The sequence below is a fragment of the Bufo bufo genome, chromosome 1, assembly GCF_905171765.1.
Source record: "Bufo bufo chromosome 1, aBufBuf1.1, whole genome shotgun sequence".
In the NCBI taxonomy this organism is placed as follows: domain Eukaryota; kingdom Metazoa; phylum Chordata; class Amphibia; order Anura; family Bufonidae; genus Bufo; species Bufo bufo.
In genome coordinates, this window is record NC_053389.1 from 495,846,132 (window position 1) to 495,865,169 (window position 19,038).

Below are 19,038 nucleotides of genomic sequence, written 5' to 3' on the forward strand. Positions count from 1 at the left end.
AGTGCTCTCTCAAACAGCTGATCGGCAGCGGTCCAGGGTGTCAGACCACCACCTATCATATACCGATGACCTATCCAGAGGAGACCTCAGAAGAGCCCTTTAATTAATAATTTAAAAAAAAAATTACTTACCAGTAATTCCCTTTTCATGAATCCTCCATGACGGCATACCATGAGAGATGACCCACCTACAACCAGGTAGGGACAGGAAGTATAAATTAGACCCTCCTTCAGCTCTTCCTCAGTGTCTTTCTGGACCGACAGCCTAGAGAGTCTTATCCTCACATATAAAGGATTATTATATATCTACAAATATTATATATTTATTTTTTTGCATTCACACCCACACACTCCTTCACCTAATTATTGGCCTATATGTGGGCCTGTATGTACATATTCTTACATATATTTATTCATATACGTACTTTAGGGTGGGAAATCCGTGCCGTCATGGAGGATTCATAAAAAAGGGAATTACCGGTAAGTAATTTGGTTTTTCCCTTTCATCCTCCATGACGGCATACCATGAGATATATCAGATCAATACTCTTATTAGGGGGGGGACTATGGCCTGAAGCACCTTCCTGCCGAAAGCGAGCTCCTGACTAGCTGTAGTATCCACTCTATAATGTTTAATGAATGTATGAGGACTTGACCATGTCGCTGCTTTGCATATCTGTTCTAATGAGGCACTCGCCCTCTCTGCCCAGGATGCAGCCACAGATCTTGTGGAATGTGCTGTAAAGGACTTTGGTGGAGGAATATCTGATGCTTTATATGACACCTTACCACCCACAATCAGCAGTGAGCCACTCCATTCTATTGATTACTTATATGACTCTGAGCTCGCCATTTTTATCCATCTGGATAAGGAGTTTTTTGTGTCTTTCTGCACTTTATGTGTTCCACTGAACTGGACAAATAGATAGTCTGTTTTCCTGAACGTTTTTGTAACCTCTAGATAGAGTAATACAGCCCTACGTACATCTAACTTGTGGAAATTCATTTCCTCTTCTGTTTTTGGGTTTGAGCAAAATAATGGGACAATAATCTCCTCCTGTCTGTGGAAGTTTGATACCACTTTAGGAAGAAAAGAATTGTCCAATCTGAATACAATTCTGTCCAGAAATACGATGCAAAAGGGTTCCACTATCTTTAGAGCTTGGATTTCACTCACTCTACGCACTGAGGTGATGGATACCAGGAATAAAGTCTTTAGTGATAAATATCTCAACAAGGTTTCTGACAAAGGTTCAAACGGGGCGTTTGTCAAACCTAATAGCACCAAATTGAGATCCCAAGGGGAAACTGTAGGCCTTAGGAACGGTCTTAACCTATCTGCCCCTCTTAAAAAACGGATAACCCATGGATGTTCCGCAATTTTTTCTCCAAACACTGCAGTTAAGGCTGATATGTGCACTCTTAAAGTGTTTGGGAGTAATCCTTTTTCAAAGCCAGACTGCAGGAAACCTAGAACTGCTTGGACTGAGAACTTCTGAGAAGTTTTTTCCTGGATATACCAACAGCAAAATTTACTCCACACCTTATGATAAATTTTTGAAGTTACATCTTTTCTGCTGGCCGACAGTGTTAATAATTGCTTCTGATAGGCCCTTTGATCTCAAAATCATCCTTTCAGGTTCCAGCCGTTAGGTGTAACCTTTCTATTTGGGGATGGTAGATCGGGCCCTGGGACAGTAGATCCTGTTGCCAAGGAAGGATCCATGGGCTCTGGACTGAAAGAGTCTTCAGGAACGCAAATCATGTTTTTTTTGGCCATAGAGGGGCTTTTAGTATCACATGAGCCCTGTCTAACCGAATCTTTTTTAGGACTCTGGGAATTAATTGAAAAGGGGGAAAAGCATAGTCTAGTTGAAAATCCCATTTTTGGGACAGCGCGTCTACCCCTATGTTTCCGTTGAACGGATTCAGAGAAAAAAACTTTTTTAGTTTTGTGTTTGTGACTGAAGCGAAAAGATCTACTTGTGGAGTTCCCCACAATTCCGTGATTTGGAGAAAGACGTGTCTTTCTAGGCTCCATTCTGTTGTTTTTAAGGGAGTTCTGCTTAAAAAGTCTGCTTCTATGTTTAGGGATCCTTTTAGATGAATCGATGATAGGGATCTTAAGTGAACCTCCGCCCAGGAGAATATTTTTTCTGTTAGTTTGCTCAGAGTTAAACTTCTTGTCCCGCCTTGATGGTTTAGGCAAGCAACGTCTTTTTTTTGCATCAGATGAGAAAACACCTTTAATGCTTCCCAGACTGCCGTCAATTCTCTTTGATTTGACGACAGAGATTTTTGAGTGACGGACCACTCTCCTTAGGAATAGAGATGGGAACAATGTGCTCCCCATCCCCAAAGGCTTGCGTCCGTCGTGATAACAACCAGGTGTTCGGGGTTCCAAGGAACTCCCTTTGACAGATGTTCTGACTGTTTCCACTACTGCAGGGACTGAAACACTGGTCCAGGGATTTGAATTTTTATCTCTAGAGAATCCTGGCTTCTTTTCCAACACTCTAAAATCCATTGTTGCAGGATCCAGGTGTGGAACTGAGCCCATCTTATGGGATGCATGAGGTCAGGGAGCCCAGTAGTTTCATTGCTTCTCTGATCATACATACGGATTGATTTTGGAAATTTGTTACCTTTTTGCTTATCCCGATTACCTTCTGGGTTGTAAGAACTGTCTCCTGGTGAATCGTATCTAGACGAACCCCCAGGAAGGTTAAATTCTGAGATGGGCAAGGATTTGACTTTTTCCAATTTATCAGCCACCCTGTTTGGTACAGTGTTTGGCAAGTCAGAAACAGGTTGTTTTTGAGAGCTGTCTCTGAATTGCCTACAATCAACAGGTCGTCTAAGTAGGGGAATATCAGGATGTTTCGTCTTCTTAAGTGGGCCACTACCTCCAGCATTACCTTGGGGCAGAGGTAATTCCAAATGGGAGTACCTGAAATTGGAAATGACAGTTTTTTTCCTAAGAAAACCGCTATGCGGAGAAACTTTTGAGATTCTTCGCAAACCGGGATATGGAAATAAGCATCTTTTAGGTCTATTGATGCTAAAAAATCTCCCTCTTTTAACAGGTTTATTATAGATCTTATTGCTTCCATTTTGACGTTTTTTATGAATTTGTTTAATCTTTTCAAGTTTATTATTAGTCAAGACTTTCCGTCTGTTTTTTTTGTACCAGAAAAATGGTCGAATAATAACCTTTCCTCTGTTGAGAGAAAGGAACCGGAATAATTGCCTTTTGGGCCAACAAATCCCGATTTTTTTCTGTAGAACAGCCGATCTTTGGATGGGGTTATTCTGAATACATTTGGGGGAGGAGGAAGGCAAAAGGTAATATTGTAACCTTTTGAAATGATGTTTAACACCGAGGGATATCTTTCCATTCTTTTAAGAAAAGCTTCAGTCTTCCTCCTACCTCCCTGGCGTCATTGTTTAGTAGAGTCTGTATTTCTTGGGGTAGATCGGAAACCTCTGTTACCACTTTTTTAATTTTTCCCTTTTTACCATGGAGTGTTACTAGATGTTCTCTTGACCTGGAAAGAACTCCCTTTTTTAATCCTGTGAAAAGGAAATTTCCTTTTGTTTGTATCTCTAGGGAATGACTTTTTTGAGTCCAAGGCTTTCTCTAAAATGGATTCAAGGTCTTGGCCAAACAGTAGGTTCCCATGAAAGGGTAAACTACAAAGTCTTGTTTTTGAACTGGTATCGCCGGACCAGGATTTTAACCAGAGAGCTCTCCTAGCTACTACTGCTAGGCCTGAGGTCTTAGCAGCCATTCTGATTGACTCTGCCGTGGAGTCTGACAGGAAATCGACGGCTTTCACTAGAAAGGAGTATCATAAGAGGCTCCTTCTTTCAGGAGAACCTCTAACTGTAACAGCCACCTTTTTAAAGACCTCGATACGGATGTGGCCGCCAGATTTGGCTTAAATAACGCTGTGCTAGCATCCCAGACCTTTTTAAGAACCTGATCAGCTTTTTTTGTCCATGGGGTCTTTTAAAGTCCCCATATCTTCAAATGGGAGAGCATTAGCCCTTTTAACTAGTTTAGATAGATACATCAACTTTGCGGCAGGATGTTAATAGGGTCTCGTCTTCTTCACAGAAGGGGAGGCGACGTTTCATCGTTTTTGGAATAAACAGTTTTTTATCTGGGGATTTCCATTCTCTTTTAATTAGTTCCATCATGTTTTTATGGACCGGAAACACCCTCTTTTTTCTTTGTTCTAGACCACTATACATTTGGTCCTGGACGGACCTCTGCACTTTTTCGTCTGAAAGCCCCATAGTAGCCCTAATGGCTTTTACTAACTCTTGTGTTTTTATATTCTGAGTCAGACCCGGAAGAGATCTCGGACTCCTCATCCTCCGAATCCGACTCCAGTTCTGAGTCAGAGGATGACGACCCGGAGATGCTCATTTTAGTATCTCTGTGTTTAGAGCTAGATTTCCCAGGGGTAACTACAGGACTTTCTGCCATGGCAGATCTAATTTCTTCCCTTATTACATCTCGCAGCTCCTCTCTAATTGACGGGACTAAAAGTCCTTCACCATATTAGAGGTACATTTCTTGCAAAGCTTTTTGTTATATGTGTCGGGCAATCTAGCTGAGCACATCACACATTTTTTTGTTTTTGAACTAGCTTTTTTCTGAGCTACGTCCTTTTCACTCTGCATTCACACAGGGAGAGAAACCATAGCTAGAGAGAGAGAGATGGGCACATACCGGGGTTAGCAAAGGGTAATGTAACCAGCATTCCCCCCTCCCCAGGACCTTAACTTACGATAGAGGGTCCCTGAGAGGTTTCCATCTGACCAGCTTGCTCAGACATGTGTGCACCATCCCCTCTACAAACCCCTCTTAAATACTCTCACCTGCAGACCTCAGATCAGTGGGTGACTTCCGCCATGATCCAGCGCGCCGACTAGTAGCTCCACCCCCTCAGCGTGCGTTCAATAGAGCGTGCGTTTCGTTTGGAACGCACATGAGCCGCATACGACTTCCGGTGGCGTTTTTGCGAGAGCCGAAACTATCGGATCGCGATGAGGAACTTTCCAACAGACCGGAGGGACTCACTGAGTGTCCGGTCACACATGGACTTCCGCGCCCGACGCGCATAGCGGGAGGTAAGGAGCAGCACTCTCGGCCATCTTCACAGCACCTCAATACCCAACTAGGGCACGGGTGCTGTCGCTCCCTCATGTGCAGATAAGGCATGTCTTTCTTCTTACCGCTCTGCCTGCCTGAAACAGAACGGGCTCATAGCATGTGCCATGAGGATGATCCTTCTCCTACCTGGAGGGACAGGAAGACACTGAGGAAGAGCTGAAGGAGGGTCTAATTTATACTTCCTGTCCCTACCTGGTTGGAGGCGGGTCATCTCTCATGGTATGCCGTCATGGAGGATGAAAGGGAAAACATGCATTTCTCAAAAGTAGCCAAGACAAATGTGAAGATGGCCTTATGTGTATCCATGCTGATATATCTATTGTTGATAAAAAAAAAAAAAATATATATATATATATATATATATATAATGGCTGCACACACCTATAAGCAGTAAAGCTGAGAAATGGGGATCATTCTAAATTAAAGTGGTATTATACCTACTGTAAATGGATCAATGGAAGCTCTTAGCGCACATTTTGATCAAACTTGTGCCGGGCCCATCTACCAAGTGTCAAGGTGGCTTCCGCAGATGGGTCCCTATCACTAATATACCGCCTCTCTTGGACTTATCCAAGTCCACATTTTCAGGGCAGTGTAGGAACCAGCTACATTTGTACTTTGCTCAGAAGCCCCAGGCAGATGGGCGTTTGCTCAAACCACTTGAATTTAGAATGATCCCCATTTCTCAGCTTTACTGCTTAGGCTACTTTCACACTGGCGTTTTGAATTCCGTTTGTGAGATCCGTTTCAGGGCTCTCACAAACGGATCAGTTCAGACAGAATGCACTCTGAATGGATAAGGATCCGTTCAGAATGCATCAGTTTGGCTCCGTTCCGCCTCCATTCCGCTCTGGAGGCGGACACCAAAACGCTGCTTGCAGAGTTTTGGTGTCCGCTTGGCGATGCAGAGCCAAACGGATCCGTCCTGACTTACAATGTAAGTCAATGGGGACGGATCCGTTTACACTGACACAATATGGTGCAATTGAAAACATTTTTTTTTTTCAAGAATAATGCAGACTGATCCGTTCTGAAGGGATACAAGCATTTGCATTATAGGTGCGGATCCGTCTGTGCAGATACCAGACGGATCCGCAGCTAACGCAGGTGTGAAAGTAGCCTTATGTGTGTGCAGCCATTATTTTTTTTTATCAACCATGTTTGCTTTATGGATATGCACCTATGACTATGAATAACAATGTGACAGTCTACATTTTCTTGTAGTAAGATATATCTATTGTGACACAGAAGACTGACAGCTGGTGGAGCCGGAGAGCATGCTGCCATGCTGGATTGTATCCTCAAAACCAAGTTTCTTTATTTCGAGTAGTTATGTAATGTCATGTAAAAAAAATTAATAAAAAATTTATAATCAATAAAGCCAGCACATAAAAGGTGTTTTCCCATAAACATGTATTCTGAAGATAGGTGATAAATCTGTCATGGCTGGGGGTCCAATCACTGGGATTACAAGTATAGGGTCCCTAATGTGCAGTAGCTTGCATGTATGACCACTGCTCCATGCACAGTCTGTGGGACAAATGGAGATAGCCGAGCACTTTACTCACCATTTCAATAGAAGTGAATGAAAGGGTGGTCATACACTACCACTCCATTCACACACACGGGACTCTGGGATCCCCTTCACATGATAGGTGGGGTCCTTACATTCAGACCACCAGCAATCATACATTGTTAAACTATTCTGTGGACAGATCATACACGTTATTTAGTGTAATATGCTCTCTCTTTAGGTCCCAAGTTCAGGACTTGGCTCGCATGGCTTTAAAAAGGTGTTGTCCAGCAACCCCTGGTCCTAAACCTGTGCCCCTCAACATAAGACTCACTCACCTGTCCGCGATACCACAACGGTTTCATTCCCATCCCCCATAGGACCAGGAAACAGCTTGGTCCTATGACCGCTAAGCTCAATAATAGGCCTTGCCGTCACAGCGGCTACAGCTCCAAGGCCAGATCACCCCTTGAAGCAAATGAATCCACAGACCGGGGGGAGAACATAACCCCTGCTCAGGGATTTCTAACCCATTTCCATGCCCCACATTGACAAATACTTTTAGGAAGCAACCAGAAATAGACTCTGTGTTGTATATTACCAGCAAAACATTAATCAGTTGTATAAATCACAGAACTAAATATATACAATTAAAAAAGACATACAATAAACACGCAAACCTAGCTTAAAACCTTCCACCATAAGCACTGAGGCTTTTCTGTTTGAGGGGTGCGATTCTGATTCACGATTACTAGATCATCGTAAGGATTTATTTCTGTGTTATTTTTGAGCAGCTTAAAGGTTTGCATAATATCTTCCTTGCTTTTTAAAATCTCTGTATGCCATGTCCGCGTCCCTTTTACAGTAAGGGATTCGACCAAACGGTTCATAGTCATTAAAACACGATTGAAACACGTCGTCTACGGCCTTTTCTGCTGCCTCCCGACTGATCTGCCTGACGGCCAATATAGAGCGGAGAGAGCGGTCTCTTACACAGGCCTGGGAGGGAGAGAAGGGAAGATCAGCTTAGATCAAAAACCACGGCCAGATTTCCTGAATTAAACCTACTGTTTCTACAAGAAATCTCCTTTTTTTTAACTTTCAAAATATCTCAATGCATTCCTCAGAAGTGCAATAATGCCTGCTTCTAAGGGCTCATTCACACGACCGTGTGCTGGCCAGGCCCCGTGCTGCGGACCACAAATTGCAGTCCGCAATGCACGGGCACCGAGCGTGGGGCGGCAGCAGCATGCGGATCGCAGACCCATTCACTTGAATCAGACGGTCCGCACCGCAAAAAAGTAGCGCATGCACTACTTTTTTGCGGTGTGGAGGCACGGCCAGAAACACCCCGTAGTGCTTCTGTGGGGTGCTCATCCGTGCTTCCGCACCGCATCTCCGGGTTTGCGGACCCATTCATGTGAATGGGTCCGCGACCTGTGATGCAGGGTGCACACAGCCGGCCCCCGGTGTATTACGGACCTGCCGTATGCAGGCCGCAATACAGCCACGGCGAGGTAATGGTCGTGTGCATGAGCCCTAACACAATATCCTGTGGCTATGGATAAACGTCTAAGGCTGTGTTCACATCAAGTTTCTATCATCCACAGTAGATCTATTTAACAGATACACTAACATACAAATAGAAGCCAATAGCAAGGCGTCATAGGCTTATGTGTCTGCTAAACACAGCCTAAGGCAGTGTTTCCCAACAAGTGTGCCTCCAGCTGTTGCAAAACTACACCTCCCAGCATGCCCGCACAGCCATAGGCTGTCCGGGCATGCTGGGAGTTGTAGTTTTGCAACAGTGGGAGGCACACTGGTTGGGAAACACTGGCCTAAGGCCTCATGCACACGGCCGTGCCGTTTTTTGCGGGCCGCAGACTGCGGCTCCGCAAAAAACTGAAGCAATTTGCAGAACGGAACGGGAGTCGGCAATATAAATGCCTATTCTTGTCCGCAAAGCGCGGACAAGAATAGAACATGTTATTTTTTTTTTTGTGGGGCCGCGGAACGGAGCCACGGATGTGGACAGCACACTGAGTGCTGTCCGCATCTTTTGCGGCCCCATTGAAGTGAATGGGTCCACATCCGAGCCGCCAAAACGGTGGCTCGTATGCGGACCCAAACAACGGTCGTGTGCATGAGGCCTAACACTGAAGGCTATGTAATACAGAAGCAAACAAATGCCCTTCCATTGACAGCCAATTTTATGTTTTTAGCGTATCTGTTAAAGGAGTTATTACATCAACTTAATAAAAAATGTCAATATCAGTAGTGAAGACTATTATTCTAATTACAGCAATGCAAAAACTGCTGCTCTCCAGTCAAATTTTCGCCTTCTCTTTTTACTCACTTTCTCTGGAGAACTTTTGTCTGTCCTTTCTGTGGGGAGCAGCAGATCACATGAGACCCTTTAAAACGGATCTACTAAGCCCTTGATTGACAAGGCCTGGCCATGTTACAGGGATTCTGTCACCAGAATTAACCCTATTAAGCTAGCTGACACTAGTGATAAGCTAATGTCAGCTAAACCTAACTAGCCTATTCCTACTTTTATCTATGCCCCCGTTACGCCAGAAATATAACTTTTATAATATGCTAATTAGCCACGAGGAGCGGGGGGGGGGGGGGGGGGGGGGGGGGGGGAAGGGGGTGGCGCATTGTTCCTGCTCCTAAAGGCTCCGTTCTCCCACCTTTGTCGCCTCCCTCCAAGTCCTGATTGACAGGGCCAGGCAGCGCTCGCATCTGTCTGCCAGCCCTGTGCTCTGGTGAAATCTCGCGCCGTTCAGCATTCGGCGCAGGCGCGGTGAGCGAAAGACGCTCTCAGGCTGCCAGCTTCCTCACTGCGCCTGTGGTGAATACTGAACGGCGCGAGATTTCACCAGAGCACAGGGCTGGCAGACAGATGTGAGCGCTGCCTGGCCCTGTCAATCAGGACTTGGAGGGAGGCGACAAAGGTGGGAGAACGGAGCCTCTAGGAGCAGGAACAAAGGCTAATTAGCATATTATAAAAGTTCGATTTCCGGCGTAACGGGGGCAGATAAAAGTAGGAATAGGCTAGTTAGGTTTAGCTGACATTAGCACATCGCTAATGTCAGCTAGCTTAATAGTGTTATATCTGGTGACAGAAACCCTTTAAGGAGGAGAGGGAGGAAGCCGGAGAACAAGGGTACACAGGGAAACTTGGGTCCGCCCTCTGTGCACTTAACGGCTAATCTGCATATGTATTAAAAGTACGTCTTCTCCAGAAAGAAGCAATGGATAACTAAGTGGAAGGTATCATTATATTCAGCTGAGCTAGCCCCAAGGCATTGTACCAGACTTAGTGTATTTCCTGCTCACAGATTACGACTGTTTTTTACGGAAGTCTTAATAAAAACATGCTGGCCTACAATACGTCATAATTATTGGAGGGAATCTGTCACCAGTTTTTTGGTGTCCAAACTAAGGGCAACATAAACTAGTGACAGATCCTCTTAGTAAGGCCTCATGCACACGACCGCTCCGTTGTTTGCGATCCGCAAACCGCCGATCCACAAAAAACGGAAGTCGCCCGTGTACCGTCCGCAATTTGTGGAACGGAACGGCTCATTGTAGAAATGCCTATTCTTGTCCGCAAAACGGACAAGAATAGGACATGTTCTATTTTTTTTGCGGGGCCACGGAACGGAGCAACGGATGCGGACAGCACATGGAGCGCTGTCCGCATCTTTTGCGGCCCCATTGAAGTGAATGCGGACCCGAAAAACGGTTGTGTGCATGAGGCCTAAAATGCAAGGACACTTTCTTTAATAGACTCAACCTATTTGTAAAATCTTGTAATGAGCAGCTCCAGCGCCTGCCAAAGAGTCTGGAATATTCCGTTCATCAGCTCCTGATTTCCCCTCGCTGCTAATTCAGTTGGGAAAAATTGTCAGTATCAGGGAGGAGGAGAAAGCTCATGAATATCCAGACTCGTTGGCGTGCACTGGAGCGGTTAGAACCTAGCAGCATAAAACTGGTGTCAGAATCCCTTTAAGAGGGGCGTCTTATATGGGTTATCCTGGAAAAGATAATGCTGACTTATCCTCAGGATAGGACATCATTAGCACATCAGTGGGGGTCCAAGTCCCGGCACCCCCGCCGATCAGCTGTTTCAGAACGCCGCTGCGCTCACTGGAGCAATGTAGGCTCCCAGCAGCTTTACAAGGATAGCGCCATACACTGTATAGTGGCAGTACTTGGTATTGCAGCTCAGCCCCATTGACATGAATAGGGCTGAGCTGCAACTAGGCCACATTATGTCACTGGCCTAGGAAGAGGCTGCAGCGCTCAGGGCCTCCTCTAACAGCTGATCGGCAGGGTCCTGGGTGTCGCACCCCCGCAGATCTGATCCTGATGATCTATACCAAGGATAGGTCATAAATATCTTTTCCTGGATAACCCCTAATAATTTCGATGCATCTCATGCATCAGAAAATGAAATCTACCACAGCAAATATCTGAGATCTCTACTCCCATATAACGCCAGTTTCTAGTACAAGCATTATTAAATTTGCCGGGCAGTGTAGGCTTTGCCCAGCCTGCCCACTCCCCGCCAGTTTTTAGAAAAGTGACGATTGCGGGTTAAAAGTGTGTTTTGTGTGTGTGTGTGGGGGGAGGGGGGAAAATCATACTTTTCTTCGTTCAAAATAGGACTTGAGCCATCACTCACAAATTTCCTATGCCAGAAGACAGGCACTGTTGCTTTAATAGGAGGGGTCCATTCACATACTGTTCGACAAACACTACATATACCAGTAACTTTTCAGGACATACCTGATGATGTTGTTTCAAGCCAAAATTAAACCGGCTAATTTCATTACTAAGCGAGCAGTCTCCGCTGAGATTGGCAGCTCTGATCTACAGGAAAACACCAAATGTAAATTGAGGATAGGGCATCAATATTGTACTCCTGGAAAACTGCTTAAAGGGAGTCTCATCAGCATTTCACGTTTGTAACCCTTCCCATAGCTTTCAAGCATTCTTAGAGTTAATAAAAACGTTACCTTTAGCATCAATCCTGGACTTATAAAACCGTCAAAAAACATCTTTGTAGCATATGCAAATGAGGGCTCGCAAGTGCCCAGGGGCGGCGTTACGCTCGTAGGTGCCCTGCTAGCTCAGCCTTTTCTTCGCTCCCCCCGCCCCTTCCTTCCCTCTGACCACCTATCTACTAACTTGTTGTTTCGCCGAGATCCTGCGCCTGCGCAGTCAGGCCGGCGCATGCGCACTGCGATGACCATTCCTTGAACGGCATGAGGCCTTAACAAGTGGAGCGTCAAATCTTCACAATGTCCCCAGTACAATATCACTGTAGGGTCTCTTAATATGCCACATTGCTCTGCCTTCCAGTCCTACATTAGTATGAGTATTAGGCCTCATGCACACGACCGTTCCGTTATTTGTGGTCCGCAAAACGTGCATCCGCAAAAAACGGAAGCCGCCCGTGTGCCTTCCGCAATTTGCGGAACGGAAGGCCCATTGTAGAAATGCCTATTCTTGTCCGCAAAACGGACAAGCGGGGCCACGGAACGGAGCAACGGATGCGGACAGCACACGGAGTGCTGTCTGCATCTTTTGCGGCCCCATTGAAGTGAATCGGTACGCACTTGAGCCGCCAAAACGGCGGCTTGGATGCGGACCAAAACAACGGCCGTGTGCATGAGGCCTTTACAACATGTCGCAGCCACCACAGCTCTCCCAGTATGACTGGTGTAACGCAGATGCACGTTCACAAAGATCCGCTGTGGACATGCAGTAGACACTGCTTAACCCTCGATCAGTATAAACTCATTTGTGGGAGATTTATCAAACTGGTGTAAAGGAAAACTGGCTTAGTTGCCCATAGCAACCAATCAGATTCCACCTTTCATTTTCCAAGGGAGCTGTGAAAAATGAAAGGTGGAAGCCGATTGGTTGCTATGAGCAACTTAGGGCTCTTTCACACTTGCGTTGTCCGGATCCGTCGTGCACTCCATTTGCCGGAGGTGCCCGCCGGATCCGGAAAAACGCAAGTGAACTGAAAGCATTTGAAGACGGATCCGTCTTCAAAATGCGTTCAGTGTTGCTATGGCAGCCAGGACGCTATTAAAGTCCTGGTTGCCATAGTAGTAGTGGGGAGCGGTGGAGCGGTATACTTACAGTCCGTGCGGCTCCTGGGGCGCTCCAGAATGACGTTATCCATGAGCGTGGGGCGCCCTGACGTCACTCTGGAGCGCCCGGGGAGCCGCACGGACTGTAAGTATACTGCTCCCCCGCTCCCCGCTACACTTTACTATGGCTGCCAGGACTTTAGCGTCTTGGCAGCCATGGTAACCATTCAGAAAAAGCTAAATGTCAGCTCCGGCAATGCGCCGAAACGACGTTTAGCTTAAGGCCGGATCCGGATTAATGCCTTTCAATGGGCATTAATTCCGGATCCGGCATTGCGGCAAGTGTTCCGGATTTTTGGCCGGAGCAAAAAGCGCAGCATGCTGCGGTATTTTCTCCAGCCAAAAAACGTTCCGTTCCGGAACTGAAGACATCCTGATGCATCCTGAACGGATTTCTCTCCATTCAGAATGCATTAGGATAATCCTGATCAGGATTCTTCCGGCATAGAGCCCCGACAACGGAACTCTATGCCGGAAGAAAAGAACGCAAGTGTGAAAGAGCCCTAAGCCAGTTCTACTTTACACCAGTTGGATAAAGCTCCCACACTATCTTCATAAATGTAAACGTCATGCTTACCTCAGAGCACGCTAAATGGCGAACGTTATTAAACCAATCGACATGTGCACGGCAGTGGTCAAATGCATGAATCAGCTCATGTGTCACCACGCGGTTCATGTGGGACTGATTGTGAATGTTATTCTGACACAGCACAATCTGGAGGAAAAAAAAAAAAAAAGTTACTTTGGAGGTAACTTTGTTTTAAAAAAGGCCAGAAAGGGTTAAAGATGAAAAAAAAAAAAAAACACCTCACTCATTACTCACCTTACTAGTCCACCTCCATTGCTGGCCTAGTCCTTGCTGCTCTCCACTTCCTGGTCCCAGCTCGACACACAGGAAATGGCTTGGCTCAGTCAATCACTGGCCAAAAGGGTGGCCCAACTCAACCAGGGATCGGGCATTCCAAGCCATTTCCTGTGTGACGGGCCAGGAGCGGGATGTGAACCAGAGTCAGTGAGGTGAGCAATGCCTATTTTCTTTAAACCTTCCTGGCTTTTCATTATCAAGCCCCTCCAGACTAGGAAATACATCTGACAATCATATGGCGTCCCCCCTCACTTACTTCAGATGTATCCGCGTCAAAGCCTCCACTTACTGATCCGTCACAATCCTCGCAAGAAAAATGGCGGTCTCTGGAAACTGTGCTAAAAAGGCAATACACTCACGTCAAAGTTATTTCTGCAGGAGCGGAACACATTCATATCCACAGCACTTTGATGGCACGTACAGTTATATATTCAGCAACCTCCAGCACCCAGCTGTGGGGAAACTACAACTCCCATCTGCTAGTGTATCGCTAACAAGCATTTGTAGTAACGCTTGTCAGCGATGATCTGGCAGTGTAATACTGGCGCCGACTACCCGATGAATGAGCAACCGCGCGTTCATCGGGTAATTGGAATCTTTCAGCAGGTTTACAAATCATCCCTTGCTGGTGGCAGATCGTGCTGTGGAATCCTGATCTGTTGCCGGCAATCAGTGATTCAGTATGGGGACAAGCGATGGCATTAGGGATAACTCCTCCATGACGAGCAGGCGATTGCCGGGAAGGAATACCTCCCTCTTCATAATCGCCTGTGTGATCTGCTAGTGTAATATTAGCATTAAGCTCCCTGAAGACTTTGGGGGTCATTTATCAAACTGGTGTAAAGTAGAACAGGCTTAGTCGCCCATAGCAACCAATCCACCTCTCAATTTGGACAGCTCCTTTCGAAAATGAAAGGCGGAATCTGATTGGTTGCTATGGGCGACTAAGCCTGTTCTACTTTACACCAGTTTGATAAATGACCCCCAAGCAGAGATTGGCAGCCTATGCTGTATATGTGAGAAGCCTTTTGGATACATACCCTAGATACCAGATTTCCAAATGATATGAACTCAAGGAATGATTTAACCCCTTCAACCACCGTGATGTACTGGTATGTCACGGTGGTCAAGGGAATGCATGGAGTGGGCTGCTGCAGTGAGCCCGCTCCACACACAGGCACTCAGCCGCACTGACGAGGAACGGCGATCACGCCGAACTCCATTATTTTATACCACAGATGCTGCGATCAACACCGATGGTGGCATCTGTGAGGCAAGGCAGTGGAATGCAGTTCCCTCTGCCTTCCAATTGGAGCCCCCGCAGTGAAATTGTGGGGCTCCGATCGGTTACCAAGGCGATATAGCTTTGCCATAGATATGAACGCTTACGTTTATTTAGAAAATCGATTTTATCCATATGCAAATTACCTCTGAAAAGAGCCCAATAGGCTGTTCCTAACGTCTCTGGAGCCCAGCCGCACCCATTCTGAAGGAGCCCAGCAACGCCCCGCGCCCCCTCCCTGTACTGCGCATGTGGCTCTTTTCAGAGGTAATTCGCATATTGATAAAATCTATTTTCTGAATAAACTAAAGCATTCATATCTATGTCAAAGGTATATTGCGGTATCATGCAAAATCTAGGTGACAGAATTCCTTTAAGTGAACCTGTCACCAAGGCGTTATCACATCTTTTAGGCATTGAAATGATGCTGTGATTCTGTAGATAGCGATAATCAGAGTCCATACTGTATACCCCTTATCCCTGTGAACCCTCTCGGTCAAAGTAGACAAGAGATGGGTCCATGACACACTCAAGTGCCCTTTCCTTAAATTTGCATGAAAGGCTACTTTCACATCTGCGTTTCTCCTTTCCGGTATTAAGATCCGTCATAGGATCTCAATACGGGAGGAAAACACTTCAGGTTTGTCTCCATTCATTGTCAATGGGGACAAAACTGAACTGAAAGGAGTACACCAGAATGCATTCCGTTCCGTTTGGTTGCGTTCCCATACCGTTCAGAAAAAACGCTGCGTTTGAGTGCATCCTGGGATGCGGAGCAAGGCGAATCTGGCATGAAACACAATGCAAGTCAATAATGCCGGATCCGTTTTCTTGGACAGAAAAATAAAAACGGATCTGGTTTTAGTGCCGGATCTGTTCATAACGGATGCAGACGGTTGTATTATCAGGATAGAAGCGTTTTTGCTGAACCCTGCAGGATCCAGATAAAACGTAGATGTGAAAGTAGCCTAATCCAGTAGAACCCCCTGCACTCACCATTAGGAAGCACAAGCCTCTAGTGATTTAGCCACTCACCTGGGTGATACCTACCTGCAATGGAATATGAAGCAATTATATTGATTCAGAATAGACACTTACCAACCAGACAGCTTCATGGCATCTAACAGTAGCTTGGCATATGGACCTGAGAAGCAGTAAGAGCAATCTGTTATAGTCGGCACTGATGCCCAATAATTTTACAAATCAGATGTATATACATGTAAGTTATTAGAGAGGAGTGACTCCATTTGCAGATTCACCAGAAAAATTCATTAAGAGAATTTAAAAATAAATAAAAATTGCCAATTAAACCTGTTAAATGAAGAGTGTGTATGGGAAGTATGACATCATATAGCCCAGACTGCAGCAGGCCGTGAAAAGGAGCCATTAGGAAAGGGACAGCGTGGTCCCTTGTGTTTTTTGGGGTTAGGGTTGTTCGGTGGAGGTTATGGGTTCTGAAGATGCAGAAGTGGCTCCACATCACATGCCTCTAGGGGTCTTCAACTGGAAAAAGCCCAAGGCACCATATAAAATCCCAATGTTTATTATTAAAGGGGTTATCCGACCCCTATAATGACCCAACAATGCCTGGGCCCCTCATATAGGTTATATTTACCCCCCTTCCCGGTAAGTATAACCTATATCAGGGGCCTGGGCATTGGGGGGGGGGGGGGGGCATTTAAAGGGTTTGCCTTAGATAAGTCAATATCTAGGACAAGCTCATGATATTATACTCACTATGTGATGCTGGTCCGCTCCTCTCGCTGTTTGTTTACATCACATGACCGCTGCAGCCAATCACTGTCCTCAGCGGTCTAACTTTAGGGACGTTAATAATCTACATTTTATAATTCACTATAGACTGTACAGTGATATGTGGACACAAAAGGCAAAAAATATAAAATGCTCAAGCTGATTGGTTACCACAGGCAACTAAATCAGTAAAAACACCAGAAAACCCAGCCTGCAGTTACTGTGATAACTAATGAGCCTATAAGAGAAGGGGGAGGGGTGACACTGGGACCACAGGCGCAGCACACCTACTGGTTTCCATGGTCAGCCGCAGCATTCTCTGGCACTTGTGGTTCGCTCCGCAGGATTTCGATTCGATCGGGTCCCTTGTGGTCTCCCAGCTCTCCCTGTCCGGGTACAGCGGGTAGCCATGCTGTCCATGCGCCGATCTGTCTTCCTCCATTTGTCTCCCCCTCTCACCTTTACAGCTATCTTACCATCCCGTCTGAACCTGCACAGGAAGCTGCCATCTTGGAACGGTTCCACGTGACGCCGTGACGTCATTGTCAGGCGGAACACTTTCAGCCATTTTTATTTGGGGAAAAACAGAAAACGTTCGATGAAATTTTGGGATTTTTATTTTCTCTGCGAATGTATAGGATAAGCCACAGTACCCTCGCCTGGACGCTGGGGTGCGCTGTTGTATAATTCGGAGATGCCATCATATCCGGGGACGTTGGTCTCTATGGTTACTGCGTGGGCGCAGGGCATGCCGGGAGGCAGCGAATGGGAAGTGATAGTAGAGCAGCGGCTGAGTGAGGAGGTAAGTGTCAGGCATGTGTACTTCCATGGCCCTGGCACTGCAGTATGCCAGCCTGGGTGGTTTCCATGGCACTGCTTCTCTCTGTGTGCACAGAACACTGCTGAAGGGGGTGGGGGGGTAACCTAGAATAACTAATTGTGACAAAAAAGGATTATTTTTTAATTTATGAAAGAGCGGGCAACGTTTTGCTCAAATTTCAGCTACATAATCTCCAGCAAAGCTGATGTCAGCGTTCCCCGCATGATAAATAACCCCCCAAACAGCCCAAATCATGGAAAACCCATGTACTAGTTGTGTGCAGTTGGTTTTCCCATCTGGGACTACCCAGTGATTGCACATTAAACGCTTCTAAGGCCGCATCTGTGCCTCCTGACCCCTCCACATGTACTATGTTCAGTACAACCCCGACATCCGCCTTCCATAGACATTAACGTGACCCTCCGGTTCAAGAAAAAGAAAAGAAATCTAATGAATTAGTGAACAGAACTCTAGATCTTCTACCATCCTAGATGGTCACACCACTTCTCCATTGGTAGCCCAAGACACTTGCTCTTGGATTGGCCAGCATCGGTCACATGAACAGTGATGGCCAATCCAAGGGGGCAGGAAGTGTTTCAGGCTGCCAATTTCACAGTGTGCATCAGGCAGTTCTATTGGGCAGAAGCGGCGCCTGGGAATTGGCTGAGCTGCAGCTAAAAAGGTCACCAGGTAACCCTGTATTGCACGGCAGATATAATCACTAATACAAGCGTTCACATGAATGCTGATTAGTAGTGTTGAGCGAACCTGCGACTTGCAAGTTCGGGTTATCAAAGAATTCCATAATGCAGGCGTGCCCAACCTGCAGCCCTCCAGATGTTTAAACTACAACTCCCAGCATGCCTAGACAGCCTACTGCTATCAGTCTACAGCAGGGAATTGTGGGAGTTTTACAACAGCTGGAGGGCCGCAGGTTGGGCATCCCTGCCGTAATGGATTCTGCTACCACGGAGCATAACGGAATTCTATGACCGCATGCCTCCGTCATAATAGAAGTCTATGCTGGCTGTCCTAGAAATCCGTTATGGTCCATGGTAATGGAATCCATTACAGAATTCTTAGATAACCTGAACACCGAACTTGCAAATCTCAGAGTTCGCTCAACAATACTCATTAGCGATCATCTGCCGCCAATTGCCCGATGAATAAGCAAACGCTCGATCATCGGGCAATCCAAGTTTTTTGACATGTTAAAAAATTATCGTTGACAGGCGGCAGATTGTGGTGGTGTGGTACAGCATGGGGACGAGCGATGGCATAGCGATCGCTCCTCCCTATACTGTGGAGGAGATCACTGCATGTAATAGGAGCGGTCTTCTCCTCTAGCGAGCAGGTGATTGTTGGGAGGGAATGCTTCCCTCCCGACAATCGTCTGCCACATCGGGCTGTGTAGTACAGGCTTTAGTGTTCTATTTGTTCCTATTT

General features: G+C 46.1%; 2 protein-coding genes across 3 annotated transcripts in view; one reads left to right on the forward strand and one right to left on the reverse strand.

Moving 5' to 3' along the window:
• Positions 1–7,453: 7,453 nt before the first annotated feature.
• Positions 7,454–17,310, reverse strand: LOC120981058 (mitochondrial inner membrane protease ATP23 homolog). Of its 2 annotated transcripts, none has more exons than XM_040410529.1 (6): positions 17,064–17,310; positions 16,119–16,164; positions 13,995–14,076; positions 13,451–13,588; positions 11,498–11,581; positions 7,454–7,696 (listed from the first exon to the last, which is right to left on the reverse strand). In XM_040410529.1, the coding sequence occupies exons 1-6, from the start codon at positions 17,212–17,214 to the stop codon at positions 7,493–7,495; spliced, it is 705 nt and encodes a 234-aa protein (XP_040266463.1). In that variant the 5' UTR covers positions 17,215–17,310; the 3' UTR covers positions 7,454–7,492. The 2 variants fall into 2 exon arrangements, with proteins under 2 accessions (XP_040266463.1, XP_040266470.1); XM_040410536.1 differs by having other exon boundaries at positions 17,060–17,195.
• Positions 17,311–17,511: 201 nt separating this feature from the next.
• RPAP3 (RNA polymerase II associated protein 3) overlaps positions 17,512–19,038 on the forward strand; it is a 74,926-nt gene continuing 73,399 nt past the window's right edge. Inside the window, exon 1 of the mRNA XM_040410518.1 lies at positions 17,512–17,574. The gene's annotated coding sequence lies outside the window, so the exon portion shown is untranslated. The remainder of the gene's footprint in view (positions 17,575–19,038) is intronic.

Coding starts and splice junctions, on each gene's coding strand:
- LOC120981058 (XM_040410529.1), bottom strand. CDS start 17,214: ATGGAGGAAGACAGATCGGCGCATGGACAGCATGGCTACCCGCTGTAC. Junction 14,077..16,118: donor GCCATGAAGCTGTCTGGTTG/GTAAGTGTCTAT, acceptor TTGCCTTTTTAG/CACAGTTTCCAGAGACCGCC. Junction 7,697..11,497: donor GCTTGAAACAACATCATCAG/GTATGTCCTGAA, acceptor TCTCCCTCCCAG/GCCTGTGTAAGAGACCGCTC.